At 37.3% G+C, this 17948-nt stretch overlaps 2 protein-coding genes and 1 long non-coding RNA gene across 14 annotated transcripts in view; 1 reads left to right on the forward strand and 2 right to left on the reverse strand.

Moving 5' to 3' along the window:
- Positions 1–1326: 1326 nt before the first annotated feature.
- On the reverse strand, positions 1327–2187 carry LOC142228270 (uncharacterized). The gene is made up of 2 exons (XR_012720115.1): positions 1955–2187; positions 1327–1897 (listed from the first exon to the last, which is right to left on the reverse strand). It is a non-coding gene; the product is annotated as an uncharacterized LOC142228270 (long non-coding RNA).
- An 8684-nt stretch (positions 2188–10871) lies between these two features.
- On the forward strand, positions 10872–14558 carry CCT2 (chaperonin containing TCP1 subunit 2). Of its 3 annotated transcripts, none has more exons than XM_075298661.1 (4): positions 10872–11022; positions 11868–12557; positions 13116–13743; positions 13806–14558. In XM_075298661.1, the coding sequence occupies exons 1-4, from the start codon at positions 11020–11022 to the stop codon at positions 14090–14092; spliced, it is 1608 nt and encodes a 535-aa protein (XP_075154776.1). In that variant the 5' UTR covers positions 10872–11019; the 3' UTR covers positions 14093–14558. The 3 variants fall into 3 exon arrangements, with proteins under 3 accessions (XP_075154776.1, XP_075154775.1, XP_075154774.1); XM_075298660.1 differs by lacking the exon at positions 10872–11022 and adding an exon at positions 11286–11306; XM_075298659.1 differs by lacking the exon at positions 10872–11022 and adding an exon at positions 11447–11473.
- A 2756-nt stretch (positions 14559–17314) lies between these two features.
- Positions 17315–17948, reverse strand: part of LOC142231715 (putative phosphorylase b kinase regulatory subunit alpha) — a 28129-nt gene continuing 27495 nt past the window's right edge. For all 10 annotated transcript variants that reach the window (XM_075302345.1, XM_075302341.1, XM_075302340.1 and 7 more), the window contains one exon: positions 17315–17937. In XM_075302345.1, coding sequence (XP_075158460.1) covers positions 17832–17937 — 106 coding nt within the window. In that variant the 3' untranslated portion in view covers positions 17315–17831. The remainder of the gene's footprint in view (positions 17938–17948) is intronic.

A 17948-nucleotide genomic window follows, 5' to 3' on the forward strand; every position in this document is an offset into this window, starting at 1 on the left:
TAAAATTCTATACATCCACATCTTTTTTGTAATGCAAATTGACTGATTTGTACGGTAATTCTCGTTTTCCAAAAAGAAATTGAGTCACTTGACTGCGCAATTGAGTGGAATGACTGCGCACTGCAAATAAATACTATAATTCTATACATCCACACTTTTTTGTAATGTAAATTGACTGATTTGTACGGTAATTCTCGTTTTCTAAAAATAAATTGAGTCACTTGACTGCGCCATTGAGTGGAATGACTGCGCACTGTAAATAAACAAAACCATGGTGAATTCACTTGAGAAGTCTATACCTTCCTTGGTCTATGAGTTCAGTGGAATGACTGCGCACTGCAAATAAACAAAACCATGGTGAATTATCAAAGTATGTCTTTATATTTTCTTGGTCTATGTCTATATTTAACATAGACCAAGAAAATATAGAGACATACTTTTGATAATTCACCATGGTTTTGTTTATTTGCAGTGCGCAGTCATTCCACTCAATTGCGCAGTCAAGTGACTCAATTTCTTTTTGGAAAACGAGAATTACCGTACAAATCAGTCAATTTGCATTACAAAAAAGGTGTGGATGTATAGAATTTTATATGCTTTTACAATATTTGGTGTTCCATCAAGAAAACAAAGGAAAGAAAACAAATTAAAGCCAAATTAAAAAATCACTCAATTGCAGACGAAAAAGAGCCATCTACGGTGTGCAGACAAACTACAGCGCTGTGAATTAACTTTCGTTGTCTATACCTTCCTTAGTCTATGTTCGATCTGGCAAACAGGTTTTCAAAAAAGACGCATCCGCAATTGTTTTACAATGGAAAAATTAGAAATGCGTACTGTCATTAAACCATGGTGAATTATCAAGGTATGTCTCTATTTTAATTGGTCTATGGATTGAAACAAAATTTAACATGTGTTCATAACAGAGATGGAAGTTTCCAAAACACTTAACTTTTTTCTGTTTATACCGCGCTTTTTGTGCTAGGCTAAGAAGTTTCCGAACTGCCCTCGTATTATAAAATACCTTCGTTATGACTTTTTTATGGACTAGGAAATTTCAAATGACCATTTCCCTGCCAACATTTTTTGAATTTGGGGACTCTTTTGAGAATCCCCACTACGTCGAAAACAATCATATACGACATCAAAAACTCGTCGGAAAAGCGCCGTCACTATTGAGAAGTTGTACCACGCCAAGTTACTACAAAAATGTTTCGCATGAGTGCAATTATTAGGTGCCTTTATAGATCAATTTAGAACGACGCCAATAAGGGACCCTCCAAACAATCAGAAAAAGTGCATTTTAAGATAGTTGTAAAAGAATCATTGTGGTCGAGTAAAACACGTTTGTTTAGATATTTATTAATTTGATTAAACATTTACAAATTCTTAAAAATATAACATTTATACCACTATCACATTACATTTAACATAATTTTTGGCATTAATGATGATGTTGAGTTACAAGTAGCATAGACCAAGGAAGGTATAGACTTCTCAAGTGAATTCACCATGGTTTTGTTTATTTACAGTGCGCAGTCATTCCACTCAATGGCGCAGTCAAGTGACTCAATTTATTTTTAGAAAACGAGAATTACCGTACAAATCAGTCAATTTACATTACAAAAAAGTGTGGATGTATAGAATTTTATAAGCTTTTTCAATATTTGGTGTTTCATTAAAAGAACAAAGGAAAGAAAACAAATTAAAGCCAAATTAAAAAATCACTCAATTACAGACGAAAAAGAGCCATCTACGGTGTGCAGACAAACTACAGCGCTGTGAATTCACTTGAGATGTCTATACCTTTCTTGGTCTATGCAAGTAGCGAGTTACATGTTGCTGCGTCTATCAACCAGTGTTTTTATTCCATGGAGGCAGCGTGTCTGTAAAATATCTGAAAAACAATCACTTTATTCCATTTGGAAAATCACCAAATTGTTCACCAATATACCTTTCACAATTTTAAGCGTATAATCTATGTTTTCAGAACTTTATTTTCGTTTTTATTTAATTAAAATATAACAAGCTGGTTGCGCTTGGCGTTTCACAAAAAAAATGGCTTTTTTAACAGTAGGGATGGCAAATTACTTGCATGTACTTTTTGATGTACCTTTTCATGATGGTTGAAGTGACATTTACGAGTCTGTGGTAACGATGAGGTTGAAATGGAACTTTGAAATGCTGGCAGGGTTGAATCGAATATCACAACCAAATACAACACGTAAAAAGTACATATATCGAAGACACACTCCATTACAAATTGAGTAAATGCTACAAAATGCAATGATATTATTACAATAAATCAGCGTTGATACCATCTAATGCGCTTTACAGACTATCAGTTATTCCGGACGGAATATCGGTGTTTGTAAAGAATCTTACAGTGTGTCGGATCGATACGACTTGTCGGCGATGACTAAATAATCGGTAAATGTGTTATCGATCCCATAAACATGCAGCAGTATCGATTATGCCTTGGGACTTAACTTATAATGTGCACAATATATGGGATATGTTCGACACGAGCACTGTAATCCGGAATAACTGATAGTGTGTAAAGCGCATAAAAGTGGCATATTGTTACCATCTTAAAGTTGCATAGTGGCCGTATTTCTCAGTGAAAATTCACACACTAATGACCGGTTTTCAGTAAAAATTTCACACAATAATGACCGTATTCCCATCCACCGTTTATTAGTTAGCCGTGGAATAATCCAATTATAGTTTCATAACGTAGTCCAGTTTACCTTCAGGCTATGCACGTAAACCAGTAAAACCAATTTCATGATATGTTTGATATTTTTCGATCATTCATCTCGTGTGGTCTCAAAGCATCTATGACATAGTTTAACTTTATTAATATTATGCGGCAATAGGGAATACCAAAATTGACTTTGAAACAGGTGTGAGGTAAAATCACCCAAAAATACTTTAAAACTGTGTCTGCGCTATTTTGAGTGCATGTTCAGAAATGAACTTTTCCAATGAGTGAAAGATTGAACCAATATGCAACGACGACATCTATTGGGGTTTGTCTGTAACGTAAGTTCGACATCTTGTTATGTATTACACGTCTTTGGAACCTCTGTCAATATGTGTTTGGTAATTCAAGAAATCACTACGTTGCCAAATGCTTTTCTAGCATTTTATACATTGACCGTACAGACGAGAAGTAGTTATTGGCAAAAACTCGCATCATTTATGGGCATTACCATCATGTTGAAAACACAGATAGCTCCCAATAAACACAAGTATTGGAGAAATGCTTATATTAGCTTTCAGAAATTGTTGCGAAAATCGCTTTCTCGATAAATTACATACTGTTACGAATTTGATAATTATAGATATAAGTTTATTTAAATTAGTTTCCGTTAATTTAAAATTTAAAATTGTAACGATAAAATTTCGCTATCACTTGTTGGAATCATCTATTCATTTTCTAGTATTTTCCTGAATTTCTTTTATGTTCTTTTGTTTGTTAGTTCTTACTCTCTCATAGAATAACAACCCCTTTGCTTTGTTATTTTGCTTTCTCATTTCATCTCATTGTCTATTGTCATTGTTGTTGTAGTAATGCGAGCATATATCTATGTGAGTGTGTATGTGTTTGGCAGCCACCAGACGAATTACTTAATGGTCGTAGATCCTTCTAGCATTGTCTAAGAATGTTCTGGCGTTGCCAGAATATTGTAGTGCTACCAGAATGTTCTCGTATTGCCACACTGTCATATATAAAAGCGCTCGCATGCTGCTAACAAGTCAGTCTTAATTAAAGCGTCAAACGAATAACTTCAGTGTGAACGAATTGTAAAGTGTGAAGTCATAGTAAATAAATTGTAGATTGTCGTTATTTAAAAGAACCGTGTTTTAATTGTCGGGTAATTAAAAACGCCTAAATATAAAAACGTAACAATTGGTGTCGGAAGTGAAATAACGAAAAAAATCTACAATGAAGTTTAATGAGCTTCGTGTGGAAGACTTAAAAAAGGAATTGAGCAAATTGGAGCTGCCGACAACAGGCAATAAGGCCCAGCTTCAAAAGCGTCTACTGGAAGAGTTTGAACGGCGTAATATGGACATTGCGACGCATGAGTTTGATTATAAGGAAGACATTGATGAATCAATACTCGTCAATACAAGCAGTGTAGAAACTCCATCTGTGGCTTCGAGTGTTGTGGATTACACATCAATGCTCAATGTTTTGAGCAAAATGATGGAAGCAAATTCTAGAAAAATGGAAGAAAAATTCGACGAAAATTCTAGAATGGTCAACGAAAAATTACAACAAATTTCTGAAGGCATGGAGAAACGTGTGGACCATATAGAAAATCAAATTGTGGAATTAGATAAGAAAGTTCTTTCCGTGGATGAGAAAATTATGGTTCATGATGAGAAGTTTCTGCACATCGAGAAAAAAATGTCAGAGCTGGAAATTAAAGGTGGTCCAGTGCGCGTCATCGAGGGCTCAAAAATCAAAACTCCTGTTTTCGATGGCTCAACGTCATTTGATGTCTTCAAATTCCAATTCGAAATGGTTGCTTGTAGAAATTTGTGGAATGACGATGATAAAGCAATTGAACTTCTATTGGCATTAAAGGGCAATGCTGCTGATGTGATACAAAGCATTCCCGCTGCTTCTAGAAATAACTACAATGAAGTAATAGCGGCACTTCAACGCAAGTATGGTGGAGAGCACAAGCAGGATATCTTCAGAATGGAATTGAGAGGAAGAATCCAGAAATCGAATGAAACCCTACAAGATTTCGCAACAGAAGTTGAGCGGCTAGTGCTTTTGACATACCCAGGTGAGAGTCATCCTCTTGTGGACCGCATCAAGATTGAAACCTTCGTCAATGGAATTCGAGACCCAGATATAAAATGTGCAACATATGCGTCACAAAAGGCTACATTCGCTGAAACAGTAACATTCGCACTTGCACAGGAGACTGCGAGATTGCTAGCGCGGCCTCAAATTCACAAGGTACGTAAAGTAGAGACAGAGTGTGATGAATCAAAGTCCGTTATTGAGTCGATGAAAGAGGCCATGAAGCAGGCAATGCAAGAAATGAAGCAAGAGGCAAATAAATCCCGGATCAAATGCTATAACTGTGATAAGCCGGGACATCTAGCTCGAGAATGCAAAGCACGACGCAAACGGTCAAGGTCCACATCACCATCTCCATTAAACAATAGCCATAAGAAGGTGACCCCACAGTCAAGTGAGTCATCTTTAAACTAAATCGAGCTAGTTCAGCGGGGCAAGAGCTGGCTCCCACAGACGATGGCCCCACCATCTCCATAGCAATAGTTCAACAGAAAAATAACAATTTAACTATTGCGGGTGTTATTAATGGCGACAAGCGTACTTTGACGTTGGATACTGGTGCATCAAAGTCTATCATTAGATCTGATTTAGTAAAAGGAAAAGTTACACCACTAATTGGAGTCAAGCTACGCACGGCTACAGGGGAACCCGCAACCGTATATGGAAAGGTCACCGTAAAATTAACTATTGCTAACAAATCCGTTACTTATGATTTCATTGTGGCCGATATAGTTGACGAAGTTATAGTTGGAGCGGATTTCATGATTGCTTTTGGCCTCAATCTGGATATGAAGCGTCGTGTAATGACATGGTGCGATGCCGAAATAACGGTAAACGTGGGATACGACGAGAATACACCTGTCAGACGTTTGACAACGAGCCAGTCAGAGTCTATACCACCGAATGCCGAAGCAATTATATGGGTTTCTATGAATGGAGATTGTGAAGTCGGCCAATTGTGGGTTGTTGAACCAGCAGAAAACAAAAGCAACAACATCTTGATAGCAAATGCCCTGGTAACAACGAACGAAGAGAGACTAATACCAGTTCGTGTCTTGAACTTGTCTGACAATCATGAGCAAATTGTAAAATTTTCTGATATTGGAAAATGTACACCAGCCGAGGCAATAGTCAATTTGGAAGGCAACTCATCAAAGACACATGGAGCAGTGAGAAAACATCTAGAAGGGTATTTCGAGGCTTGGACACGTCATCTATCGCCGTCAGAGAGAAATAAAGCCAAGCAATTGTTGTGGAAAAACGCCTCTGCTTTTGCTTCTGAAAAGGGAAATCAAGGAAGAACATCTGTAGTGAAACATGAAATTAAAACCTCAGAAGAAAGGCCCATAAAACAGGCACCACGAAGTGTTCCCCTGGCAAAAAGAGACGAAGTTCAAAAGCTCATAAAGGAAATGGCGGAGAGTGGAGTGATCGAGCCATCATCAAGTCCTTGGTGTTCCCCAGTTGTGCTGGTCAAAAAGAAAGATGGAAGTACCCGATTCTGCGTGGACTACAGAAAACTGAATGATGTCACCAAAAAGGACAGTTATCCGCTTCCACGCATTGATGACACGTTGGACACACTAGCCGGAACAACATGGTTTTCTACGCTTGATTTGCAGAGTGGATATTGGCAAGTAGAGATCGCCGAGAAAGACAAGGAAAAGACGGCTTTTGGCGTTAATGGCGGTCTCTGGCAATTCAATGTAATGCCGTTCGGGCTCTGCAACGCTCCGGCTACCTTCAAAAGATTGATGGAGCGGGTACTGAAGGGGTTGCACTGGAAGTCGTGCTTGATATACTTGGACGACATCATAGTGATGGGCAAAACATTTGACGAGCACCTTAAGAACTTGAAAGACGTTATCCAGCAATTGTCAGCCGCTGGTCTACGCCTTAACGCAAAGAAATGCTCCCTTTTCCAGCGGGAAGTTAAATACCTGGGTCATCATGTGACTGCAGAGGACATATCCACCGATGAAGACAAGATCCAAGCTGTCAGAGATTGGCCACGACCCCGAAATCTCCACGAATTAAGAAGTTTCCTGGGGTTATGTACATATTACCGACGATTCGTCCCAAACTTCGCCAGCATCGCCGCTAGTCTCCATAAATTGACCCAAAAAGGTCAGAAGTTCCAGTGGAGCGACGAACAGGAGGATTCATTCCAACATTTAAAAGAACTTTTATGTTCAGCTCCTGTTCTAGCGTATCCTATTCCGGGCGAAAAATTTGTTTTGGATACAGATGCTAGCGCGCATGGTATTGGAGGTGTGCTATCCCAACAGATAGACGGCAAGGAGAAGGTCATCGGATATTTCAGCCGAACGTTGTCCAAGCCCGAAAAGAACTACTGTGTAACGCGACGAGAGCTGCTAGCCGTCATAGAGAGTGTAAAACATTATCATAAATATTTGTATGGACAACACTTCTTGCTCAGGACTGATCACTCAGCTCTACGATGGTTGCTCCAATTCAAGAATCCGGAAGCTCAACTGGCACGTTGGATCGAGAGGCTCCAAAGCTATGATTTCAGTATCGAGCATAGAAAAGGTGGAAAACACGGTAACGCTGACGCCTTGTCACGTCGACCTTGCAGTATAGCATGCAAGCACTGCTCGAAAGCTGAACACAAGGAGGAGATTGTTGATATTCGGCTGTTACACGTCGAATCTGGAGTGGACTGGCCAACAGAACAGCGTAAAGATCCCATTTTGAACAAAATTATTTCGGCAAAGGAAGAGAACAAGAAGCCCAGTAAGAAAGACATCGCAGCCGAAAGTCCACTTATGAAATCATACTGGGCTCAATGGGATAGTTTAGTTCTAGTCAATGGATCCCTGCAACGTAAATGGGAAAGCGAAGATGGCAAGAGCAGCCGAAATTTGATCATCGTTCCAGATTCCAAAATAAGAGATGTTTTGGCGGAGTTCCATAATGGTCCCAGTGGAGGTCATCTGGGAATAACCAAAACCGCCGAGAAAGTGAAGCAACGATTCTACTGGGTTGGATGCCAGAAATCAATTGCTGAATGGGTAGCCAATTGCGAGAAGTGCATGAAGGCGAAAGGTCCAACAAGGAAAAGTCGAGGTCCTATGCAAGAATATAGACCAGGAGCCCCGTTTGAAAGAATAGCAATGGACGTGGCAGGCCCTTTCCCAGTAAGTGATTCTGGAAACCGTTATGTCCTTGTGGTAATGGATTACTTCAGCAAATGGCCGGAGGTGTATGCAATTCCAAACCAAGAAGCAAAAACGATTGTGGATGTTGTCAACAAAAACTGGATATGTCGCTACGGTGTGCCGTCCGAGATTCACTCAGACCAGGGAAGAAATTTTGAATCGGCCATATTCAAAGAGATGTGTGAATCCCTTGGTATCAAGAAAACGAGGACTACACCATTACATCCACAATCCGATGGCATGGTAGAAAGGTTTAATCGCACTCTGGAGGAACATCTTCGAAAAGTAGTGGACAACGGCCAGAGGGACTGGGACGAGCATATACCAAAGTTTTTGCTGTCGTATAGATCTGCCATTCATGATTCCACCTCTCGAACACCGGCCAATGTTCTATTCGGAACTGAGTTGAAGTTGCCTGGTGATCTGATATTCGGTGCTAAACCTAATGAGCTCGCCATGGAAGAAAACAGAAACGACATCCCAAACACTTTCGGTGAAGTTCACGAATCAGTGCGCAACAAAATAAAACTGGTCAGCAACAGAATGAAGGCGAGATACGATCGTGCTGTAAATACTGAAGGCTTCCAAGAAGAAGAATTGGTTCTGCTATTTAACCCGCAACGAAAGAAAGGATTGTGTCCTAAACTGCAAACACAGTGGGAAGGCCCATACAAAGTCATCAAGAAGATCAATGATGTTGTATACCGGATTCAGAAGGACGACAGCCCTAGATCAAAGATGAAAGTTGTACATCTGGAACGATTGGCTCCTTACGGAACAGGTTCTGTGCCTGTTCGGGACGAACAGGCTTAAGCGGGAGACAGTGTTACGAATTTGATAATTATAGATATAAGTTTATTTAAATTAGTTTCCGTTAATTTAAAATTTAAAATTGTAACGATAAAATTTCGCTATCACTTGTTGGAATCATCTATTCATTTTCTAGTATTTTCCTGAATTTCTTTTATGTTCTTTTGTTTGCTTACCGAAATGTTAGTTCTTACTCTCTCATAGAATAACAACCCCTTTGCTTTGTTATTTTGCTTTCTCATTTCATCTCATTGTCTATTGTCATTGTTGTTGTAGTAATGCGAGCATATATCTATGTGAGTGTGTATGTGTTTGGCAGCCACCAGACGAATTACTTAATGGTCGTAGATCCTTCTAGCATTGTCTAAGAATGTTCTGGCGTTGCCAGAATATTGTAGTGCTACCAGAATGTTCTCGTATTGCCACACTGTCATATATAAAAGCGCTCGCATGCTGCTAACAAGTCAGTCTTAATTAAAGCGTCAAACGAATAACTTCAGTGTGAACGAATTGTAAAGTGTGAAGTCATAGTAAATAAATTGTAGATTGTCGTTATTTAAAAGAACCGTGTTTTAATTGTCGGGTAATTAAAAACGCCTAAATATAAAAACGTAACAATACATTACACTCAGCAGTAGAATTCAATACATACATCAGCAAAATCTCAATAAATAATTTCAACTGAAATTAATTTAGAAAATGTGTTGAAAAAAGTAATTTGTAAGGCTAGTTGCATTCCCGGGGTTTTCGGGACGGGATTTATCCCGAATCCCGGGATTTTTTATTTTGAAACCCGGGATTTTTCGGGATTCCGAATACTACTAATTCCAATTTATTTTGGGATTCCGAAAACTAATTCCAATTTGTTAAATATGTGGCTTTTTAGCATTATTTATTAATATTCATACTGAGTGGAAACGGCCGTTAGATTTCATACCCGAGAAATTGAGTTAGTAAACATTTACTCGTATGGTACACCTTGAGTAAGAATTTATTATACATGGAGGTATACATCAAAAATCGAAGTATACGATAATGTCCTCCTTTGAACAATGAGCCACATAAAGTAAAAAAGCAATTCGGGCCACATAAAGTAAAAAGCAATAAAAAGGTCAGTCGACAATATGACAAGAGTGCGTCTATCTGATAAAAATGTGGATGCCTTGATAATTTTAAGAAGTTACTTAACACGATGAAGTACAAAGGATTAACACAAGTGTACGAACATATACATAATCTAATCAAAAATCTTAAAATGTTTTGCTGAGTAAGTTAAGTATGATAGCAATTTTAAATTGCTTTTTAATTTACTTTTATGTTCTTTTGTTAATAAAATTGAATTAACCTAAATTGGTTTAATGTACAACAATTTTTGGCGCTGTTTTATTATTATTACTTAAAATAATATAAAATCCCGAAAATTTCGGGATCCCGGGATTCTATATTTTGAAATCCCGAATCCCGGAATTTATAAAAATTGATCCCGAATGACAGCCCTAATCATGACCCGATTAGGGACTCATAAAAATTAATCCCGAATGACAGCGCTAATCGTGACCCTCGAATTGGTATGGTGTCATCCTTGTGTTTATAATGCGCTTTACAGACTATCAGTTATTCCGGACGGAATGTCGGTGTTTGTAAAGAATCTTACAGTGTGTCGGATCGAACGAAAACCCAGTCGACTGAAAAACGGTCACTCGAATTCGAATCAATTTGGGTTTCTCTATTTTTGAAAGTTCATATCGTTTGTATGAGAGTACATTGATTATAAAAAATGAGTATTTTAAAATGTTTAGCCTGAGAATTGATTAAAATTTCAAAATTGTTTTTACTTTTTTCTGGACACCTATTGTATATGTTCGTTTGTTACTCGACAACAAAATATGAAGTGATTTGCCTGTCGGCATAGAGAAACCCAAATATTTTGTTTTTCATTTTAAACATTCTCGTTCGACATACAGAAACAGGGCATTAATTTGATTTACATAGCTCAAATTTTTTGGGTTGTTTGCGCGAAAATTGCCAGAATCCAATTACTTTACTTGTTGAAATATCGATATGGCAACCTTATTATCAACAAATCTGTAGAAGTTGGCAACGCATACTGTCAAATGCCAACAAAAGAAGATAAACGAAAAGTTAATCAGTTTTCAGCTGTTAATGTGACGAGTGGTGCATACAAATTGTTCGAACAAAATGGTAAATGATGTGGAAAATTCTCAATTTATTGAATAGTTTAAATTGAAAGAAATCGTTTACTGTTTATAAAACAAAATAAATATTTTTTCGATTTATTTTCTATGATTGTAATGTAAATAAAACGATATTAACTTGCCGGGTGTGAACATGAAAAAAGTGGATGTGTAGAAGAATAGCAAGCACAATGACCGCATCATTCAATTAGTAATGTTAGTGGAAACGGCGGGGTAACGAATAGTGTAGGCAAGCCGTGTGTGTATGTAGTGTAAAAAAGCAAAATGCACGTGAGAATTTTATTCCAGATTATTCGCAATTGCAATGAAAATTTCTTAGTTTTTGTTATATTTTTTGAAAAATTTATGATAAATGTCAACGGATTTACAAAATTTATTGAAAATTCTTCGGAAATTTCGAGATTTCAGAGCTTGTGGTAAACAGCATGTTAAGCGGTGTATGAATCATTCAATCTTTTTATGATACATTTTCTATTGGACTTATAATTTGTGGAGGTGTGATTTCCGTTGGGTATGCACAGATTTTCCCAAATCCAGAAGGAACATTTATAAATTGATAACATATCACAGTTTTATTTGGAAAATGCTACAAAACTTTCCAAATAGAAAGTTAGGTTATGCCGAAAGTCACACTCCTTTAAAAACGGTTTTGATGTATAGGGTTGCCAACTTCCATAAATGGTGAAAGATGCTACTGAACTCTTGTCCTAGTAACTTTTGTGTAAGAATGGGTCTTTAGTACAGTAACAGCGGGGAAAATATCACGCCTTTTTCTTCCTTCAAAAAACGTGTTAACATTATTCGAATTTTTTAATTTGTTCTTTTCTCTAGGAAATGTCTTTGAATCCTGTCCGCGTGCTCAAAAATGAGGCGCAAGAAGAAAAAGCCGAAATGGCTCGCATGTCATCGTTCATCGGTGCCATCGCCATTGGTGATTTGGTTAAGAGCACCTTGGGACCTAAAGGTATGGACAAAATCCTGGTGTCACATGGCCGCCAAGCCGGTAAAGTTGAGGTAACCAATGATGGTGCCACAATTTTGAGATGTGTTGGCGTTGATAATCCTGCAGCGAAAATTTTGGTTGATATGTCCCGCGTTCAAGATGAAGAAGTTGGTGATGGCACCACATCCGTAACAGTATTGGCTGCCGAATTACTACGTGAAGCAGAAAAATTGGTCGATCAAAAGCTCCATCCTCAAATTATTATTGCCGGTTGGCGTATGGCCACAAAAATTGCTCGAGAGGCTCTTGTACAAGCTTCTCAAGACAATTCGGCTAACAATGACAAATTCAAAGAAGATCTTTTGAATATAGCCCGCACTACACTTTCTTCGAAAATTTTACACCAACATAAAGACTTCTTTGCCAATTTGGCGGTAGATGCAGTATTGCGTTTAAAGGGTTCCGGAGAATTGCATGCTATACAAATCATAAAAAAGACTGGCGGTACTTTGGACGATTCATTTTTGGATGAAGGTTTCTTGCTGGACAAGAAACCTGGTGTACATCAACCACAGAGGGTAAGTTTTTCTTGAATGTAATAATAATAGTATTACTTGTTTTTATAGGATGTGAAATTCGGAAGAAAAGATAAAAGATAAATGTTCATTATTGATCCGTCAAATTGGTTGTGAATTATGTTTTATATATATATCATATCACAGCCATTTTGACGAGTTCGATGGTGTAAAAAAGTCATCATAGTGAAAATATTCCTAACATACTTTAGTATCCGAATACAATTTGCTCTCACAAAAAATTGCTATGCAATCGCTTTGGTTTTTGGATTTCTCTAAGCTTCGGGATGGCTTCACACTGATCGGACTTGGGAACCTTCTGTTCGGACTGTTTCTGTTGATATTCAAAGTTATTGTGAAAAGAAAGTCTCGGTTTCCGGAATTTTTTAGCTTGTTGTGAAGTGTTTTTCTTTATCTCATATATATAACATGGTTGGAGAGGACGCCAGTAGCTTGCAATTATTATGAGCAAGTTTTAGCCTTACTTAAAAGTTATTTCACATTTAGTCAACATGTTTTCTATTATTTATACTGTATTTCATTTTCTCCGATATGTTTCAGATTGAGAAGGCTAAAATTCTCATTGCCAATACTCCTATGGATACCGATAAGATCAAAGTCTTCGGTAGTAACATCAAAGTAGACTCTTTAGCCAAAATTGCCGATTTGGAAATGGCTGAAAAAGAAAAGATGAAGGACAAAGTACAGAAGATTTTAAGTCACAATTGTAATGTATTCATCAATCGTCAATTGATCTATAATTATCCCGAACAATTGTTTGCCGATGCCGGTGTTATGGCCATTGAACATGCCGATTTTGATGGTATTGAACGTTTGGCATTGGTAACTGGTGGTGAAATTGTTTCAACCTTCGATAATCCTTCCTTGGTTAAATTGGGCGAATGTGACGTGATTGAGCAAGTAATGATTGGTGAGGATACTTTGATGCGTTTCAGTGGAGTTAAATTGGGTGAAGCTTGCACCATCGTTATTCGTGGAGCTACACAGCAAATTCTGGATGAAGCTGATCGTTCATTGCATGACGCTTTGTGTGTATTGGCAGCTACAGTCAAAGAGTCACGTGTTATCTATGGCGGTGGTAGTTCAGAAGCCTTAATGGCAAATGCAGTTTTCAAAAAGGCAGCTGAAACTCCCGGCAAGGAAGCAATTGCCATGGAAGCTTTTGGTCGTAAGTACAACGATAATAGATTTTAGCAAATAAATGTAAAAATAATACTTCGTTTGTTCCAGGTGCTCTTTTGGCTTTGCCTACTGCTATTGCCGACAATGCTGGTTATGACTCAGCACAATTAGTGTCCGAACTACGTGCTGCCCATGCACAAGGAAAATCTACTATGGGTTTAGATATGGAGAAGGGCAAAATTGGTGATATGAAAGAATTAGGCATAACAGAATCGTTTGCGGTTAAACGCCAAGTCCTCATGTCCGCTTCCGAAGCTGCCGAGATGATATTGCGTGTGGACGATATTATCAGATGTGCCCCCAGAAGACGAGTACCCGACCGTGGTTATTGTTAAGCTATTTAAGGAATTTCATCCTTTAATTCTATATTATCTAATACTATGCCCACACCTCATGTTCTCTTACATTTATTAACATTTTATTAGATCTTTTTTTTGTTAAAACAAATGTTTATTTAATTAACCAAAAACACCACTTAATTATTAAAACCACGCCTACATCCTGCACTATTCGATTTTATTTAACCAACTCTTAAATTTCATTATTTCGTCTAAGAATGTCAAATTTTTTTGTTCCTTATATAAAGGGCATGGCCTTTTAAGGAATATTCCTTTTAGACAAGATAAATCTTGAGTTTATGTTATGTTTTGCTCCAGGCAAAAATCATACAAAAATGTGTCTTAAATTACAACTACTAAAATATAAAACACTCAATAGAAATTCATTCTTCAGTTTAAGTATTGAAAAAAAAACTTTATTTTTAGAAAATAAATATGACTTTCTGCGAGTCTATTAACAAAATCACTGCTTGTTTTATTTTTCATTGCTTATGAATTCATCCAATCTGGGAAAGCGGCCTTTGCTGCATTGGCACTTATTTTTGCATGCTGAAGGAATTAATTTCACTTTAATACTAGGTCACAATAGACAGGAAAGAATAAGAGGGTAGGGATACAGCTTTCAATTAGCAGCAGCATTTAAATAGCGACAAAATGAGTATAGTAGAAAAAACAAAATGCCATTTTTACTCAATCAAAGAACCAACACTCGACTTAACGTTTGTTTTCAAGAGAATTCAGCTAGTTTTAACAGAATTTAAACCTCAAAAATCGGATTTCAAATACATAAGTAAAGGCGTGGCAATACATTCGTAACCCTAGGATAGGCTATAAGTTTTCGATCACTAAGCGCTCAAAGTCAAATTTGGTCTGGCCAGACCAAGTAGTCTATCCTAGGGTTAAACTAGTCGATATATCCTAATTTTACCATGAAATAAAGAATTATTTATTCCAACAAATGTATCACAGTGGATAGGTTAGGTTATAGAGGATGACACCAATTCCTTAAAGGAATGATGGAACTGAGGAACAGTCCCGTACCTCAGTAATATCCTGAACTCAGTATCTTATTACTTCTAAATGATAATGCCGGATACGGACACAAAAAATGGTAGGAGTCTTTCGTAGCCTCCGGTTCCAGACACCATCTACAAATATCATTAGTCATTAAGCCAATCCTAAACGTTATCCGTGCCGCATGAGACCGCATCACATCTGCCTCATCATTACCCATTATTTCATAATGTCCAGCTAACCAGCACAGAGTAATATTATGCTGTTCAGCGAGAGCTCTAGGCTCTCTACGACAGTGGCTGTCTACCTTCAATGTTATGTTCGCATTAACCAAGTTCTTTATTGCTGCCTAACTGTCGGTGAAGAAGATGTATCGCCCTTTGAAGCGCGACAGGTTTTCTCCGCAGTACACCCCTGGATCACCTTTATGAGGAGACCAAGATCATCCCAGTTCGTCAACACAATTACATGTTGTCAAAGCAGTATCTCTTGGGTTACTATCGAAGTTGCCATCGACCACTACCCATAGCACCGGAGGAGAGAGACCTCCCACGGCAAACCAGGGTAGTTTTAGCCCAACTAAGATCAGGCAAGTGCAATCGCCACAATTTCTACCTATAAGTGATTGATAGCAACGTAGCTGACGTGTGTCCCATTTGTAACTAAGGGCTACATGACACTCATCACCTTGTCGCTTGCCAGGCTAAATCTACCCGTCTCACCACTAGATCACTCTGGACACATCCCATCCTTGTCGCAGAGTTCCTTGATCTAGATACTAGCTGAAGTGGATGAAACTACATTAAAAACTGTTACAACAACAACATAGTGATAGCCACATACAAATATTACCGATGAGAGGGGAAAACAAAAACAATTATCATGAATTTGGAAAGAAATTGTGAGCCAAAGAAGAGACAAGAGATACATTTCACAATATCATGGAATTCAAAAATTTGAAAATCCACTTTTCTCCCGAAAAACTCACCAGATTTTAAAAAACATCAGGTTGGACTGATAGAAAGAAAACACGGTTTTGCCTTCCTTATAGGATTCATACAAAATTCGCACATTATATTTTTAAATATATACGTAGCTGCCGCAGGAGCTTCATCCTGCTCGTTCTCTTTGAAAGAAATCTCATAACAACCAACCAGAGGCCCTGATGAATGCAAGTATGTCCCTTAAGCTGCACACCCGCAGATCAGTGAGAGCCTGAAAGAAAGAGGAGCCCAGTATCTTGTTTCTTCTAAAGGATAAAGCTGGACACTGGCATAGGAAGTGGTACGAGTCCTCCGTAATTTCCGGTGCCTGGATCCGGATTACCACACTATGTTTTAAATAAATGCTTTATTATACCTCATTCACATTACACTTTCAAAATCGACTTCACTAGATTTCAACTGTCATTTGCCTTATAAAAAAGTGATATATAAAATCCACTTTTAGTAGATTTCGAACATAATGTGAATCTAACTCCCTTAAACAACAACATTTATTTCTATTTTAACTGTGAAATTAATTTGCCTGTAATCTTATTTAGATGATTTGCTACATTTTTGTTTATTTCTACAATATTCGTTTCTATTCAAGTAATGTTCATATTACAGCATTACTCGCCATATTTTGATCCATTGTAATCGGTTAGAGAAGTCAATATTATCGAGATTTGGTTGCCTGAGACAATAAGTGGCTATTTTGCCAACTTTGGTATATCTACGAATAAGTGATTACATATTAGGTGATTATATGATTTAAGAGCACTACTTATTTCATGGCCAAAGGTATGGCTGGGGAGAAGTACTTTCCTCCTAGGACATACGTATGTAAATGTAATCCGGAGCGATGCCAATTAATAAGTGGTTATTAATTTTTAAACAGACTTACCTACAAGATTACCGGGTAATGAGAGTTTTTGCTGGGATTGTACATGTAAAAGTCTTAATAGACTTCGACCGAATATTGTCACTTTTGCCGAAAATCGGCTTCAGCCATAAATATCCTTTTTGGTCGAGCTCTAATGGGTATACTAGGGTTAAAAAGTCGACAATGTGAAAAAAGAATCGCAAAGTCGCGGATAGAGCCGAATAATTATTGGGAATCTCATATTATTAGAAACCTGATTACCTGATTTATCAGTGTGTCTGAAATATTTTCGAATTGTAATATTTGTTTTTTATAGAAAAAACAAAAAACACACACTGATTATTTTTTTTAATATATCTTTATATATATTTTTTACATAATATATTTGAAGTCTCTATAATCTATTTAAGAATCAGTGACAATTATTGTAAATGAAAAAAATGATGTGTATTAAATATGATTAGTTTTTCTTTACATGTATTAATGAATTTACGTAGTACATATATTCAGCTTAATCTTAAGTTTCAACATTAAAAAAAAATTCGAGTCATTCTACATCTATTAGGAAACACAATTGCTTAGATTGAAAACATCGTTCGCTTTTGATGTTTGCTAAGAAATTTTAACATTCATTAGAAAGAAAAGAAATAAAACAATGGAGAAAACTGATAGTCGTGTTACTAATATGAAATAAGATTGTCAGAGAAAACTGAATCAGGTTACAATTTTTGACTATTTTGTCCAACAACACTACCTCAATAGTTTTGCCATTAACGAAACTAAATGCTAATTTAAGCTCGTTATTTAACAATAATCCAACACAATGTAACTATATAAAAATAAGTAATATATTAAGTTAGGAAATTGCACATTCCATTTCGCCATGTTTAGGAACACAATCCAGAACCAAAGCCACAGCTCGAGCCATATATGTCATGGTGCCAAAACTACCACTAGGGGCACTTTAGGATAG

The sequence above is a fragment of the Haematobia irritans genome, chromosome 3, assembly GCF_050003625.1.
Source record: "Haematobia irritans isolate KBUSLIRL chromosome 3, ASM5000362v1, whole genome shotgun sequence".
Taxonomy (NCBI): Eukaryota; Metazoa; Arthropoda; class Insecta; order Diptera; family Muscidae; genus Haematobia; species Haematobia irritans.